The following is a 17730-nucleotide window of genomic DNA, read 5'->3' as shown; positions in this document are numbered from 1 at the left end:
GATAGAGCATTGTAAAGCCTGTCTACAGTAAAGAATGACTCCGCCTCCTTTAGTGGTTCTATCTTGACGGTAAATATTATAATCTGGAATTGAGACTTCTGAATTTTTAATAGATTTCCTAAGCCAGGACTCAGACACTGCTAAAATATCAGGGTTGGTTGAGTGTGCAAGGGCAGCAAACAAATCCATTTTTGGAAGTAGGCTTCTGATATTAATGTGCATGAACTTCAAATTCTTACTATTACAGAAGTCTGCATAAGAGAGCTCCTGAGATGTTAAGATGGTATTATTTGCTACAGGGCCAGGATTTAATTCAATATCACCCGAGCAAAGTAAGAGCAATGTGAGAATTCTGCAGAAGGCATGCAAAATAGGGCATTTAGAGTATTGGGCTGGATAAATGTATAGAAAGGATTTATGAGCAGAATAGAATATATTCATCGCCCTAAAGGCAGATAAGGGTGAAATCGAATGAATATACAGAGGGGGTAAACCTATGTGTAAAGTGATAAAGAAACAGGTTGTATCTCTAGGGAAGTTGTAAGGATCAGTTGTATCAATATGGGTCTCAGCAAAAGTGGGAGGAGGTGTAAAATGGTTGTCTGAACTATCATGACTTTCTGGTCTATACGTAAGTAGGACAATAAAAACTAACTGCAGTAACAAAAAACGAGACATGTTTAAAAAAAAAAAAAAAAAAAAAAAAAAAGAGAGATCGCTGCGCGTGGGATTAGGCACGCACAGTCGCACACACAAATCGACAATAAGTAAGCCAAATAATAATGTATTCTTACGATATTGATGATCGGGCTTCACAGGTTCATTTCACAAATTAAAATAGAACGTATATGATGTCAAAAAGTTCAACTACAACAAAATGCCACCAATGTGGCTCCATTAGTCCAAGCAGCCAGTCCCGTCAGCCGTCCAGAAGACCCGCATCAAGGGTAAACGTCACAATGGAGGCACCGAGAACATCACCACGAAATCCCATCGACGGATCACCCACGACAAGTCCAAGAAGTTTCGAGAAGACCACGCCGGGGAGTGAGGACGCCAACCAGCCCAAAGTAGACCAATCTCCTTGCTATCCGCCACTACGAGGTGCCGCGATGTACACGGTTGCAGCCAGTCAGCTAAGCTAGGTAGCTGTTGGCTGAACACTGGTCAGATGGCTGGGCATCAACAGACGCACCGAAGCGTCGCCGCGAAGTCCTATCGACGGAGTACCCACGCCGGGCTACAAAGCTCCGGGATGACAGCGCCGGGAAGCAGGGACGCCAGCCAGATACCAGCCAAGGGTAGGCCAAAACTCTGTTGCTACTGGCTGCCACTACGGGATACTGCAGCTAGTCAGCTGAACTAGGTAGTTAGTGGCTGTTACTGACCAGATGGTTGACTGTAATAATCCAACAAATTAAGGAGATACTTGTGCATGAGAATTGTGCGAAAAATAATAATTCGTTACATTTATACAGTAGCCTAAAGTGTTTTGCTCTGCACTCAAAGCGCTTCATATGATGGTGAATCTCCTCAATGATGTGAAGCACGACCTGATGATGCCAAAACTTTGTTGCAGTGTTTTGTTGTCTCTGTAAAGCTGCTTTGAAACAATATGTACTGTAAAAAGCACTATATATAAATAAAGGTGACTTGATTTGACTATCTCTACAAGAAAATGGAAACCAAATATATGCATGTACTTTACCCATATTTGTGTGTATAGACTTACTATTAATTTCTTGATAAATATATTGCCTTGTCATGTATCCATAATGAAACAATATTAATGTCAGTGTCTTACGGGGTATACAGATCAAACATAAACATTCTTTGTAAATGAATGACTAATTTCTCACAAGAGAAAAAAGCTTCAGGTGTAACTTCAGGTTTATGACACACAAGGCATGTGATATTTCACTCAATAAAAGCTCAATAAAAGTGTTTCGGGCCCCTTCATCTAAAACAGCGTTTCTCAAAGTGTGGGTCTCAATAGAGACATGACAAGTGGGGCGTGACAAACAGGAGGCAATTTCTCCATTTTTGTGCCCATCTCTATTAATTCCTTAATTTATTGACCATACACTCAAAACAAAACAAAGACATATTTAAATGTAAGCCTTACTTAACCTTTTCATTCGTGTAATTTTAAAATATTCTGTCTGACCCGTTAGCGTGAGTTTTTCAAGGCGACTGTTACTTAGTTTTTTTTTTCACTTTATGGTTTCCATGGTAACGCATTGCTTGTCATGTGACCCACCGCAGCCACATCTGAATGACTGATGATCTGCTTTTATTTATTTTTTCCTTTTATATTTAAAATATTCAAACATTTGTTAGCTATAGCAGGAAATCGTCTCAGGTTACGACTGTAACCATAGTTCCCTGAGAAAGGGAACGAGACTATGCGTCGATGATGCTTTGGGAACGCTTCCGGCGTGAATGCGTCTGAAGCATCTATGTCAACTAGTCCAATGGAAGGAATGACCATCACGGGCAGGTGACGTCATGATCAGGAAGAGATAAGAGCACATCCGGTGTAACCGGCATTAGCTTAGAAAATTAACGAAACAAGTTGATCACAGGGATGCAGGAAGTATGGCAGGGTGACGCATCGTCTCGTTCCTTTTCTCAGGGAACTGTGGTTATAGTCGTAACCTGTGAGGTTCCCTTTCGAGGGAACTCGCGATGCGTCGATGACGCTTTGGGAACGAGAATACCCAAATCGCCAAACTTTCAAATGCCTGAGTGTCAGCCTGTTGTCATCACTGCACTAAGCACCTGAGACCTTGGGGCAGCGTCCAGGTTCAAGCTATAAAATATGATGAATGTGAGCGGTTAGGACCAGCCCGCGCAATCACAAACGTCTTGGAGAGAACTCCAGATAATAAAGCTTAGAAGCCATACTCCTAGTGGAATGAGCCCTGGCCACCAAATGGTTGGCCAGAGGACTCACAAGCAAGACAAATAGTCTCGACTATCTATTTGCTCAATAGGTTGGATTTTCTCCACGGAGAACTCCGATGAACATAAGTGTCCAGTGCTCGCACTGGGCACAAGAGGTTCAGCTTTTCCTGGTCCGATAAACGGGGGAGGACATAAACCTGCAGCACAATAGGCCTTGGAATAATGGTAGGCACCTTAGGAACATATCCATGTTTGGGGTTAGAATTCCTTGGCCATCCCCGGTGCACGCAAGGCAGGTGTGGACCGAAAGGGCCTGAAGGTCTCCGACTCTTAGAGGGACAAAATAGCTAGCAGAAAATACTCTTAAAAGAAAGAAACAAATCTAAGGGCTCAAAGGGAGCCCCAGATAGGCCTTCTAGAACTATTGCAACAGTAAATATAACAGACAGTTTGACACAGATCGCTTGCTGAGGCAACAGAAGCTAATGCTGGTTGTACCGGATGCACTCTTATCTCTTCCTGGTCATGACGTCACCCGCTCGTGACGTTCATTACTTCCATTGGACTAGTGGACATAGATGCTTCAGACACATTCACGCTGGAAGCGTTGCCAAAGCATCAACGACGCATCGCGAGTTCCCTCGAAAGGGACATCTGATACTCCGATTGTCAAATATGTGCAAGTGGATGTGTTTTGTTGTTTAAACACCTTTATACTTGAAAGTTACTTATACAATGTGTATCGTCTAATTATAATGGAAAGGATTATTATTGCCGCTTCCCTAGCCAAAGGGTGTATTTTACAAACTCTTAAGTTCACATTAGTACTAAAAAACAATACATTTAATGTCTGAAACCTAAAATAAAGATTATGTGGTTGAAAACACTGAATAGTTGTTATATATGACAAGCGCTGAGCGTGAAAGCACAGTTTGTATTTAGCAGTTGATCACGTGATGCACTGGCCAATCAAATCACACCGGTGTGATCGTATGCTCCAGGGACCGCAGTATTATTATTTACTTTTGATTTGGATATTTACTGTATTTACTTTCTGCTCCTCGCGATTTCGTATAGACGTTCCCTCAGCTTTAATCGATGCAGCGAGAGTTACGACTGTATCCTCGGGTCCCTAAAGAGGGAACGAAATCACCTCGCCATATCTCCTACGTGCTGAGGTGTTTATAACTTTAATACTCACTCAAACGTAAACAGGGTCCACAATGATTATAATAGCACAGGGGTTCTCAAACTTTTTGTGTGTGTAGACCACTATTTGTAATCAAGAATTTTCGCGGACCACCTCATAATACACATAATAAAATATGTCTACACACAGTCCTACCTGAATTAATCCGCACCTCTAAATAGGCTTACTTACACTAAAACTATAACTGGTCATCACAACAGGCTTGTTAAAAGAAAGTTTACTGCACACAACGGTTGCCACATATTTAATTTATTTATTTACTCAAGCGCTCGAGGGCATAATCAGAATGGGGGTAGATGGGGTTGTTTCATGACAATTAAAAAAAAAATGAATTGGTTGTTGCGTTAAATCTTACCCAGATACAATCGTGCTATTTTCTGATTGGTTATTGTGTAGCTCGACCTACAACACCAGTGGAGACGCGCTTGATTCCTGCCAGTTCCATAGTTAGAGCTGCGCGGCCAGAGAAATTTTGGGCGCTGCGGGATATTAAATATATTATAAATAGTTTTTCTGCGTGAGAAATACAATGTGTGGCGGGAGTGTAAATATTTTATATTTTATTTTGCCTTTCCACGGATCACCTGCAGTACCCTGACGGACCACTAATGGTCCGCAGACCACAGTTTGAGAATTGCTGCAATAGCACACAGAACCATGATTTAATCAAGTTAATTTAAAGTAAGATATTTTTGAATAAAGCTACAAATAATAACAACAACATGTGCTAAGAAGCTAATCCTAGCATTTCTTGTTAGGTGTAGAATCATGATTATGTGATTTTTGTCTAATTTCTATGATGTTTCTTTTGTTCTCACTCAGCACATCTTCCACTAATATTTTATCATTGTTCTTTTGTGTTTATTTAGCCATTGCTAAGAACTATACTTATCCCGTTCTTCTTGATTCCTATCTCGGCGCTGGACTAAGGACACGAAGGAACTTATCAACAATTTTGAGACACAATTTTGATACAACTGTGAAAATAAAACCGGATTGATGATGTACCAATTACCTTCATCCAATCCTGGTGAAACAATCTCAATTCCAACTGAACTTAGAGATTCACTATCATGCCTCGACATTGTATGGTCCGATATGTTTGAGGCTGAAGAGATAAACCCGGACAGAGCCAGACAGCAAGAGCTCCACTTTCTCCAAGGAGCCCCACCAACCTGGCTGAACTTTTACACATTGGTAAACTTACCATTGGTCGAAAGGGGCGGCTTTAATTATTTAATAGACTTAATTGAGAGGAAAAAAGAAAAAAGCTGTCTTATCAGTGATGTTAAGCCAGTGGAAAGTTACAACCACAAATCTGTTGTGCGATGAAGACAGCGGCGGATCAGCACTGGCCAGAGAGATACTGGAGGACGTGAGGGACGAGTTCACATGTGGAACCTGGACAGACCCGTTCAAAACAGAGATTTCAGAAAATAAATATAAGTTTACAAGAGAGATTGAAAATATGACGGATGAACTGCTCGGAAAATATAAAACACATAAAAAACCTGTGCTTCTCCTGTTGGATCACAAAGATGACAAGCCACTCTGTTACTTATTAAAGAATCTGCAGTCAAAGCTTCAGCAAGATCAGACCGACGGTCCTGCATTCGTCATTATTAATGCTGTGAGAAAGAGTGTTGTTCGAGGGCCAGGCCCTGTGAAGCTGAAACTGGAGCTCTTACCAGAGGAGAAGGAGAGGTTTGCTCAGAAAAGCCTGGAAATTGAAGAAAAACACAAGGAACTGTCAAAAACGTTTCATGCCTTTAACATAATGCAGGGAGGTTTCCAGAAAGAGCATGCAGAGCAAGTGATCACTGGAGAAATGGTCAATCACATTGAAAAGGACAAAACGTCCACCAGCACAAAACTTCTCAGTTTTTTGGCTTTGATAAATTCATATGTCCCGGGTTCACATTTGTCGATGTCATTGTGCGAGAAATTCATTGAGCAAACAGAATGGCCCACGGATGAGGGAAAACCTTCGGTGGAAGAGATAATGAAGCCTTTCATGGATCTCATAGTCATTTTCTCTGACGGAGAGGAAACAGCAAACTGCTTACGTCTGAAACATCCGATGATTGCTGATGCATGTCTGAAAATGGTCACTGAGAACAAACTTACAAGATTTGACATTACTCTTGACTTCTTGAACAAGATGGTCAAAGCAAATGAGAGTGATTATGAGCAAATCTGCAATAGATTGTTATCCACAAGACCTGAGGGTCTGACAGGAAAGGAGATGTTTTCCAGACTGAATCTTGACATCATGAAGGAAGGTAAGAATAATGAATGCATTAAATTGCTGGAGACAGCTTCACATTTGTTCTCCACAGACCCTTTTTATCCTCAAGCACTTGCACGTTTGTATTACATCAAGGATAACGAGGAAAGCAAATATCGTGAGGCAGAAAAATGGGCAAAAAAAGCAATTGAAAGAGACCCCAAAAAGTCTCATATTAGGGACACACTGGGGCAAGTTCACAAAAACCACTTGTCGAGGATCTGGATTGGAAGTATATGGATTAACGTGAAAAAAACACGTACAGACACGCATTTACGCATTGCACAGTCTGCCATTAAAGCATTTGAAGATGAAGAGAAAACAGCTGAAGACGAGTTAGATGACAGATTCACAAGATTCAATATCAGGGGCCACCTTGGTTTTCTACAGGTTTGCAAGGAGATTTATGATTTAATCAGTCCAAAATATCCTCTTGAACAAAAATACCATGATTTCATCAATGGTCTCAGAGGTAAAGTTGAGTCTAAGTATGATTTCTTTGAATGGTACCTGACATTCTCAAGCCCAAGCAACAAAACAGAGGAACCAGAATACGTTCGTAGAGATGTTGAGGATTGCTACAAGCTATACTTTACACAGGGAACGCAGACTGAAGAAGAGACCCTGAATGAGAGAAAACTGAAGTCTTTTGCAGGAATGCTTCATTTCCTAAAATCTGACATCAATGTGCTTAAACAGAATTTGAGTGCGATTGAAAAACCCCAGTCTGAAGATGAAACACAAACCGTCCTCTACGTTCTTGCCAACCTCATCTTGAGTCAGGCTGGTGAACCTGCTGGAGAAACAGAAGAGCTTCAGGACATGTTACAGAAACTTTGGTCGACAGAAGCTGAAGGCAGAAGCACAGAGTTTTACCTCTTGGTCCTTTTGCTCTTTTGGCCTGATGAAGAAAAGCCAAACCCTCCAAACCTTGGAGACTGTGTGCAATATATGAGTCAGTCATACAGGGAGATGTATGAGAAACATCTTCGCGGTCGCTTCCTGGTTCCTCTGTTCTTCTATGGGAAAGGAGAAGGCTTGCAGAGACTCGTTCATGCCTTTAAACCACATCAGAACGGCTTGGAGAGACCAGTTCCCTCAAGACCACACCAAACAGATCTGAAGCTCCTCACTCAAGGAGATGAACGTGTAGAAGTTGAATGTCTTCAGCGAATCGATGGGAATGTGGAGAATCTTCGAGTGTTTGCTGTTAGAAACGGGAAACAGATTAAAGTCAACGCCTACAATCAGGCCAGCGTTTGCAAACAAGGACACGTGTCTTTCTACCTCGGCTTCACAATCAGAGGTCCTGTCGCCTACAACATCACATATCACAACTGTGAGTATATGCTTTATATTTCAGACTCATAAATCACATATTTGCCAAGCATTTGTCAGTAGTGAAGTTTGGTTGTGTTCAAAATGTAGATGATGTACAGTCAAAACAAAAATTATTCAGACACCAGATATATATATATATATATATATATATATATATATATATATATATATACATACAGGTCCTTCTCAAAAAATTTGCATATTGTGATAAAGTTCATTATTTTCCATAATGCAATGATAAACATTAAACTTTCATATATTTTAGATTCATTGCACACCAACTGAAATATTGCAGGTCTTTTATTGTTTTAATACTGATGATTTTGGCATACAGCTCATGAAAACCCAAAATTCCTATCTCAAAAAATTAGCATATTTCATCCGACCAATAAAAGAAGTGTTCCCTTTCGAGGGAACTCGCGATGCGTCAACGACGCTTTGGGAACGCTCCCAGCGTGAGTGCGTCTGAAGCATCTATGTCAACTAGTCCAATGGAAGGAATGAATGTCACGGGTGGGTGACGTCATGACCAGGAAGTGATAAAAGAGCATCCGGTGCAAACCGGCATTAGCTTCTGTTGCCTCAGCAAGCGATCTGTGTCAAACTGTCTGTTATATTTACTGTTGTCTGTCTGATATATATATTTATGGAAACTAAACAATTGCACAAACTCTGTGTTCTCCCTGCTCGCGCTATTTAACGAGTAGGGACACACACGAGCTTTGTGTGATGTGTTTGGGAGTAGAGCATGCGGTATCAGCCTCCGAGGGGGCTGATTGCCAACATTGTGAGAAGCTTTCGCTTCGCATGCTCCGCTCCCGCCTGTCACTTTTCGAGGAAAGTGGCCGGGCTCGCAATTCTCAGGGTGACAGGTCCCGCGTCTGCCGAGGCAGCGCGGAGAATGCATTCCTGTGGATCGCGAATAGGATCTCTTTACGGGGTTGGAGACGGGTCCGCGGATCTTATCTCCTCCCTTTCCACGAGGGATCCAGTGCTCTCTCGCCGGTCTCGGAAGCCCGCGCTGCGGTCTCTTCCGCCCGGGGAGAGAGAGAAATCAATGCTTCAGTGCTCTACCTCCGAGGAGGTAGATGTGCTGGGCATTGAAAGTGACACAATCATGGGGGAAGTGAATTTGCCATCTCTTTCCCCAGCGTATGAGAAATATATATAGCCTATATATATATATATGATAGTTTATATATTATATATAAAATAAAAAATATATATAAAAAATAATAAGCTGGTGGAAGTGTTTACTAAGGCTGTAGATAAATTAAATATTTATGGCCAGCAGAAATAAGGGGGCACTCGTCCTAAAAATAAAATAAATTAAATGAGTTTCCTTCCCTCTATTTTTCCACCTCCATCACGGGGCCTTCCATTTTTCCCGATCTGCACAGCGAGCTGTCTAGATCATGGAAAAAGCCTTACTCCTCTTGTCTTTTAGCCCCCACATTCATGTATATTCAGATATTTGGGGGTTAAGAGGGTATGGCTATGGGGCAATACCCCGGGTAGAACAGACGCTTGCGAGCTATCTGTCTCCCGGTTCAGTATCGTACCTGAAGGCGTCGGCTTCTCTCACTAAACCATTAAAGAAAACTATTTTTTAATCTAGTGGGAAAAGCATATATGGCAGTGGGTCTAGCATGGGCCTGCTTGCACACCATAGCAGTGCTACAAGCATATCAGGCTGACCTGCTGCGGTATTTGGACAGAAGTGAGGGAGTTTGGCCCGATGGGGTTTGAGAACTCCGTCGGGCCACAGATTTATCTCTCAGGGATGGCAGCCCTTGTGGTCACTGAGAGACACCTCTGGCTCAATTTGATGGGAATCATAGAGAAAGATACAAGATAATCTCTCCCTCGCTATGTCCAACCCCCTGGGGCTGCTGGGCGTGAGCAGCTCCAGCCGTCTAGTTTCTCATACACAACACAGCAGCCAAAGCCTTCAAAGCAGAAGCCGGATCCGAGGACCGTTCTTCACGCTGAGAAGGCTGCGGCTCAAAAGAAAAGGTCTGGCGCCACCGGCGTCAGACCGGTGAGGGCAGCCCCAACCGGGGTGGAATGGTGTACACCTCATTATACGGTGCCCTTTCCATCTCGGTGCCCTCAGGGGACCGTTCTGCCAACCCCGCCACCCTTGGTGCTTCGGGGCACAGCGGTCTCCAGCGAGCTTCTGGCGCAGCGTCAACTCGACATTGCGTCAGAATGCGCCCTCTGAGGGGGGTTCGAAAACAGTCAGTTCGGGTGGTTCCTGCCAGTATGCTTCAGGTCCCCGAACTGGCTGTCTTTATTACACCAGAGGCCAGCCTCGAGGGGCTGGTTCCCTTGGTAGATTTTCTGGCAGCGCGGAAGCTACTGCCAAATATATCTCTATGGGTCCTGCAGTTAGTAGTAAGAGGCAGATTTGGTTCTCGTCCTCCAGGCTACAACGGGGTGTTGCTCACGTTAGTGCATTCCGAGCAGGCTCTGGTAATGGAGCAAGAGGTAAAGGCCCTGTTAGCAAAGAAAGCTATAGAGCAGGTGTACTCACCCGACATTGCGTCGGGTCTTTACAGTCGTTATCTCATTGTTCCAAAAAAGGATGGAGAGCTGCGTCACATACTAGATCTTCGTCTGTTGGAGTGTTTGGTGCTGGAACTCAAGTCCAAAATGCTGACACTCAAACAGATCGTGACTCAAATCAGATCCGAGGACTGGTTTGTCACGATAGATCTAAAAGACGCATACTTCCATATCTCCATCCTCCCTCAGCACAGGAGGTTCCTGAGGGTTTCTTTGGGGCAAAGAACACCAGTATCAGGCACTTCCTTTCGGTCTAGCTCTATCACCCCGCACATTCACGAAGCGTGTAGACGCAGCTCTGGCCCCGCCAGGCTGCAGTGCATATGCATTCTGAATTGCATAGATGACTGGCTGATTCTAGCGGAATCAGAACAGTTAGCGTTCGGCACCGAGGTGTCGTTCTCGCTCCTATGCAGATGTTGGGGTTGAGGCTCAATGCCAAGAAGAGTGTGCTTTCTCCAGTACAGAGAACCACTTTCCTTGGTGTGGTATGGGATTCAGTGACGATGCGGGCCACTCTGTCGCCCGTTCGTGTAGCTGCTATCCTAACAGCCACAAAAGAGCTGAGGCTAGGCCAGTCACGCACTGTAAAACAGTTAGAGAGACTGTTGGGTCTTGTGACAGCAGCGTCCAACGGGATAACTTTTGGCCTGCTGTACATGAGACCTTTACAGTGGTGGCTCAGGACCAGAGGGTTCTCCCCGAGGGGAAACCCACTTCGTATGATCAAGATCACGCGGCGGTGTCTCCGCACCTTGGTTATATGGAGGAAACACTGGTTCTTAACCCAGGGTCCGGTGTTGGGAGCTCTTTGCCATCGAGTTGTGATCTCGACAGATGCTTCCCTCACTGGCTGGGGAGCGGTATTGGAAGGCCGCTCAGCTCAGGGCTTGTGGAGGAGTCATCATCTCTCTTGGCACATGAATTGCCAAGAGATGATGGTCGTCTTCAATGCGTTGAGACATCTCCTCCCAGACCTGAGGGGCCATCATGTGTTGTTCTGGAACAGTGACTGTTAGGCCTCAGGGCAGCAGCGTCCAATGTGATACCCTTTGACCTGCTGTACGTGAGACCTTTACAGAGGTGGCTCAGGACCAGAGGGTTCTCCCTGAGGGGAAACCCACTCCTTACGATCAAGATCACGCGGCAGTATCCCCGCGCCTTGGTTATATGGAGGAAACTCTGGTTCTTGACCCACTGACAACACGTTGGTGGCCTCTTATTTTGGTCCCTCAAGAAATTACGCTGTCTGAGGGCAGTGTATATTCCAGGGGGGGCCAGAATATTGGAGCAGACACCCTGTCGAGGCAGGGGCTGAGGCCAGGGGACTCCACCCCGAGGCGGTGGAGCAAATATGGGAGTTTTACGGCCAGGCAGAAGTGGATTTGTTCTCGTCTCAGCATACGACGCACTGTCCACTCTGGTTATCCCTCACTCAACCAGTCCCCTCGGGGCTGGATGCTATGGTGCAGACGTGGCCGAGGCTACGTCTGTACGCATTTCCCTCCGTTGCTCTGCTCCCAGGAGTTCTGGAGTGAATCCGCCAGGATGGAATAAGCCTATTTAGTAGCACCACCCTGGCCGAGCTGAATTTGGTTTGCGGACCTAATTTTTCTCCTCGACGGACCTCCCTTGGAGGTCCCGATCAGGAGAGACCTTCTGTCTCAGGCAGGGGATGCAATATTGCACCCCCGGCAGGGGATTTGGGAACTGTGGGTTTGGCCTCTGAGGGGGCCCAACTCATAGAGAGTGGTCTCTCAACCGAGGTTGTTTAGACCATTCTAAGCTCCAGAGCTCCCGCTACGAGGAAACTATATTAACTATTTCGAGAGTTTTTCACTTCTTGGTGTTACCAGCGTCAGTGGGATCCGGTTAACTGTTCAGTAAACACAGTATTCGAGTTTCTGCAAGAATGCTTTGTATCAGGTCTATGTCCTTCCACGCTTAAGGTATAATATGTGTGGCGGCCATTGCGGCTTTCCACGCCCTGGTGGGTAGTACATTTTTGGGTCGAGACCCCCTGATCACTCGTTTCCTTCATGGCACTTTGAGGCTGAGGCATGCAACTTGCACTAAGGTGCTGGCTTGGGACCTTGCAATAGTTCTAGAAGGCCTATCTGGGGCTCCCTTCGAGCCCTTAGATTTGGTCTCAGAGAAGTTCCTTTCTTTTAAGACTATTTTCTGCTAGCTATTTCGTCCCTATAAGAGTCAGACCTTCAGGCCCTTTCGGTCCCCACCTGCCTTGAGTGCACCGGGATGGCCAAGGCAATCTTACCCGAAACATGGATATGTTCCAAAGGTGCCTACCATTATTCCGAGGCCTATTGTGCTGCAGGTTTCTGTCCTCCCCCATTTTTCGGACCAGGAAAAGCTGAACCTCTTGTGCCAGTGCGAGCACTGGACACTTATGTTCATCGGACTTCTCTGTCGAGAAAATCCAACCTATTGAGCATATAGATAGTCGAGACTATTCTTCTTGCTTGTGAGTCTTCTGGCCAACCATTTGGTGGTCAGGGCTCATTCCACTAGGAGTATGGCTTCTAAGCGTATTATCTGGAGTTCTCTCCAAGACGTTTGTGATGCGGCGGGCTGGTCCTCACCGCTCACATTCATGAGGTTTTACAGCTTGGACCTGGATGCTGCCCCAGGGTCCCAGGTGCTTGGTGCAGTGTGACAACAGGCTGACACTCAGGCATTTGAAAGTCTGGCGTTTTGGGTATTCTCGTTCCCATGGCGTCGATGGACGCATCGTTGAGTTCCCTTCGTAAGGGAACGTCTCAGGTTACTATTGTAACCATAGTTCCCTGAGAAAGGGAACGAGACGATGCGTCACCCTGCCATACTTCCTGCATCCCTGTGATCGGCTTGCTTCGGCAATTTTTGAAGCTAATGCCGGTTTGCACCGGATGCTCTTTTATTACTTCCTGGTCATGACGTCACCCACCCGTGACATTCATTCCTTCCATTGGACTAGTTGACATAGATGCTTCAGACGCACTCACGCTGGGAGCGTTCCCAAAGCGTCGTTGACGCATCGTCTCGTTCCCTTTCTCAGGGAACTATGGTTACAGTCGTAACCTGAGACGTTTTTAATACAAAAAAAGTCAACCTTCAAATAATTATGTTCCGTTATGCACTCAATATATATAATATATATATAACAATAATATGCGCCCGAAGCACCAAGGGTGGCGGGGTTGGCAGAACGGTCCCCTGAGGGCACCGAGATGGAACGGGCACCGTATAATGAGGTGTACAGCGTTCCACCCCGGTTGGGGCTGCCCTCACCGGTATGACGCCGGTGGCGCCAAGACCTTTTCTTTTCAGCCGAAACTGTATCTTTCTCCTCTTAACCCCCTAATATCTGAATATACATGAACTTGGGGGCTGAAAAGACAAGATCAGTAAGGCTTTTTCCATGATCTACACAGCTCGCCGTGCAGATCGGGAAAAATGGAAGGCCCCTTGATGGAGGTGAACAATAGAGGGGAGGAAGCCCCTTATTTCTGCTGGCCATTCAATATTGAATTTATCTACAGCCTTAGTAATCACCTCCACCAGCTCCTCAGCTGGGGAAAGAAATGGCGAATCCACTTCCCCATTGATTGTGTCACTTTCAATGCCCAGCACATCTACCTCCTAGGAGGTAGAGAACTGAAGCATTGATCTTCAGTGAACCACAGCGCAAGCTTCCGATAACGGAGAGAGAGCAATGGATCCCTTTGGAAAAGAAATCCATTTGCAATCCACAAGAATGTATTCTCCTGCACCCTGAGAACCGCGAGCCTGGCCACTTTCCTTGAACAGTGACAGGCGGGAGCAGAGCGAAGCGAAAGCTTCTCACAATGTCGGCAATCAGCCCCTCGAAGGCTGATACCGCATGCTCCACTCCCAAACACATCACACAAAGCTCATGTGTGTGTGTATATATATATCAGACAGACAACAGTAAATATAACAGACAGTTTGACACAGATCGCTTGCTGAGGCAACAGAAGCTGATGCCGGTTGCACCGGATGTGCTCTTATCTCTGCCTGGTCATGACGTCACCCGCCCGTGACGTTCATTCCTTCCATTGGACTAGTGGACATCGATGCTTCAGACACATTCACGCTGGAAGCGTTCCCAGAGCGGCATCGACGTATTGCGAGTTCCCTCGAAAGGGAACAACATGAAGCATTGCGCTAAACTGGTATTATCTAATTGTGATTAAATTTAACAGCTGACAGATATTCAACATAATTCATGTGTGAGAGTCTAACAGAAGGATGGACAAAGCCAGTGAAATATCAACTGATTTAATAACTCTGAGTTCTTGTCTTTTTTATTATATAAATATTTTATTACCATTTTCTAAACTATAGTGAATAAACTGTGATAGTGTGAGAAATGCTGAAGGTGTCTGAATAAATTTAGGTTTGACTGATGTAATGCATCAATTGTATTTTTCTTTCAGTGAAAGATGTTATTCTTTGTTTCTCTGCAGAGTTTATGGATTATCGAATGCTGTGATTCAGAGTATAAAATAATCTAAATGACATTCTTCATTGACTCTGAAAATGCTGAACAGTGCAAGTAAACAATTAGATAATGATTATTAGTTATTAAAAGTTCAGTCTGTAATATTCACCTATTTTCAGAGAGAAAAATGTGAAAAACATTATTTATAATTCTGGTGGTGGGTCTGTAAATTGAAATTATTGTTAGTTTTAACCTCTTAATATTTTGGAAGTGAAAATAAATGCTGTTGGGAAACTTTTTAATCATGTCATGTACATTTGAGATGTATTTATTATCGGTTGTGGATCATTTATTCCAAAATAAGTTATTTCACAATAACTCTTGCTTCACCAGGCCAACACGTTTCCGCTTCATCACAATCAGTGAATTGAGTGGATTATTATTTATGCACAATATGTAACTTTGAGATGCATGTTTCTACATTTGCTCCATTAAAAGTAATATAACATTATCACTTACTGTCCATTTATGCGGCTAAAGTAAAACATTGCAGCAAGTCCAAAATAAGTAATTGCATAAATGATGTCTGTATTATGTATTGTTCATAATTATAATCTCACCAGCTGCTCTTCGTGTTTAGACTCAAATGCTGGTTTGAAAACACAGACAGAGTTTCCACTTCTTATAGTCTGTAACTCCTCCGGTTCTTCTCGAATCCGCATCTCTGGAAAACAAAGACTGTGGAAGATTTTCCCTTCCTCTCCTTTCTTCAGTTTACCTGCGTCGCCTCATAAACGTCTCCTGAGTTTGGGCTTTGATTGCTGGATTAGCCCTATTTTATCAATTAATGATCTAAGAGCCTTTAGTACTTTCCTTAACCTTTAAGACAACATGTTTAATGTGTTTCTCTATTAATGTTAATGTCAACAATTTAATGTCATCCCGCTTTCCCTTCATGATCTTCAGTTCCCAACAACATTAACGACTCATTAATGGTTGATGTCTTCCACCTGTGTGTTATTATCTCATTTAATCGCGCCTGTTTAAGATCATTGTTTTAAAGTCTTGAATGTTGTTACACGGCATTTCTGAGTGTTTTCCTGGGTCTTGTTTTTTTGATTCTCTGCCTGTATTCTGTGTTTTCTGCCCTGGTGTTTATTTAAATAGTTTGTCTCTGTATTTGAGTCTTTGCTCGTTATATGGATCACCATTATCATGGATATTTCCAATAAAGCTGCATGTGAATCTTTAACCGAAGTGTCGGATTAGTCTGTTACACTTATAATACATAGTATTTCACAGATGGTGATAAAATTGATCAGTACAATACTATATTGTTTAATAAATGTACATGCTAAATAATATAAATTATAGTAATATAGTATGTGTTATCCCAGCTGTTAATTTGAACATAACGGATTAGATAAAATTGGATCCAGGGCCAACACTCCATTTATGATTTAAAATAGTTTGAACTTAAATTATGTGTAATCAATCTTTAGAAAAGTTGTTCATACAACAAATTAAGCTCCTCAAACTCAGTGCAGTTTGTTGTTCAAATATAATTTCATTAGAAGTTGTCATAACTCAAAAAAGATAAATGCAAGCGTTTTTTCTTGAGCCAAAACACACACTGGTCATGTGTGTGACGAACAACACAGAAACGCTGCACAATTATACTACGTGAACTATCTCAAGGCCAGCAGAGAAGAATTAATGAACATGAATTTTAATCAATTGACACCCCTTATTTAAACAGTCACCATTAAATCAAAGGTGACTTTTTTAATATATTTTATTTATTATAAAACATTTATCCATGCACATCATTGTTTTTTTATTTATCTGCCCTCATAATCTTTAATCAAAATAACTTCCCACGACATCTCTTCTCTGGCGATTCTTGTTCGAGAAACAGTTTCACTCTGATATACGAAGCAATTGAGGAAAAAAAGATTAACGCAACTTCTGTTTCATGCCGACTACGTGTGTCTGTGCGTTTATTTAATTAAGGCAGAGATGTAACACCGACTTTAAGAAACATGTGCAGCTCAAATGGATTAAAAAAATGATAATTTTGGCAGCAAAGAAATCAATTACATGTCAAACTAAAATTACATTTTATTAATATCAGCAATAAATTCAATTTATGAACAGATTTACAAAAGTGTAGGCCTCTTGCACATCAGCAATTATGGCATCTAGCCATATGAACCCCTAAAAGCAACCTGGTGACCTCCATCAATACAATCACTGTCCTCGTGAAAAACACATAAGATTGTTGTAATTACCATTCGATCCTGATCCAGGTCTCGTCTGTATCGGTCCAGTAATTCTGTTTGGGTCTGAAGTCTTCTCTGTTCTCGATGTGTCCTGTAAGTCCTGGATGAACATCCAGACACAATTAAAGCAATAACTAACGCTTCTGTGAGCTAGAAAGGGAGTAAAACATAAAATAACAACTATAGCCTTCTGTCACTGTTTAGTGAATAAAAGAAAGTTCCAGTTTCAATCTACGGCAGCCATTCATTTCAATAAAATCACTTCAGTTCATCCTACAATTTGTAAAAACAAATACATGTTTACAATAATAATGCAATAATAATGCAATAATAATGCACTTACAATACAAGTAAATGACGCAAGGCATTCAGAACCACTTTGTGCAACTTGTTAAAGTGCTTACGATGTATGTTATTTATGAATATTAAAAAAAAGTGTTGTCTAGTTGTGTGGGACAGCTTTTCTAGATCCACAGACTTATGTTTCGTTATGCGTTTTTGCATTATCATGGCGTGTATTGTGCAAAAGTTTCCCAGTTTAACAGCCTTGCATGGTTGACAGGAGGAGTTAAAAACCAAACTAGTCTCATGCCGCCAGGGAATAATCATATTTCCTGCTTCATAGACGATAAAGTATGAAACAATCCCCTTGAGATTGAAGATATAAAACAGG

The 17730-nt window shown here is 43.0% G+C and overlaps 1 protein-coding gene across 1 annotated transcript; it reads left to right on the top strand.

The window, feature by feature from the left end:
* Positions 1-5402: 5402 nt before the first annotated feature.
* Positions 5403-16027, top strand: LOC143746237 (sterile alpha motif domain-containing protein 9-like). The gene is made up of 2 exons (XM_077237999.1): positions 5403-7743; positions 14801-16027. Coding segments are annotated over exons 1-2 (2343 nt in total). The 3' UTR covers positions 14803-16027.
* The last annotated feature ends 1703 nt before the right edge of the window (positions 16028-17730 follow it).

The sequence above is a fragment of the Siphateles boraxobius genome, unplaced genomic scaffold (genome assembly GCF_051911475.1).
Source record: "Siphateles boraxobius isolate OS27281-9 unplaced genomic scaffold, OSU_SipBor_1 214, whole genome shotgun sequence".
NCBI lineage: Eukaryota > Metazoa > Chordata > Actinopteri > Cypriniformes > Leuciscidae > Siphateles > Siphateles boraxobius.
Note: the sequence above shows the minus strand (reverse complement) of the source record. Positions and strands in the feature narration are given on the sequence as shown.

Coding starts and splice junctions, on each gene's coding strand:
- LOC143746237 (XM_077237999.1), top strand. CDS start 5,403: ATGTTAAGCCAGTGGAAAGTTACAACCACAAATCTGTTGTGCGATGAA.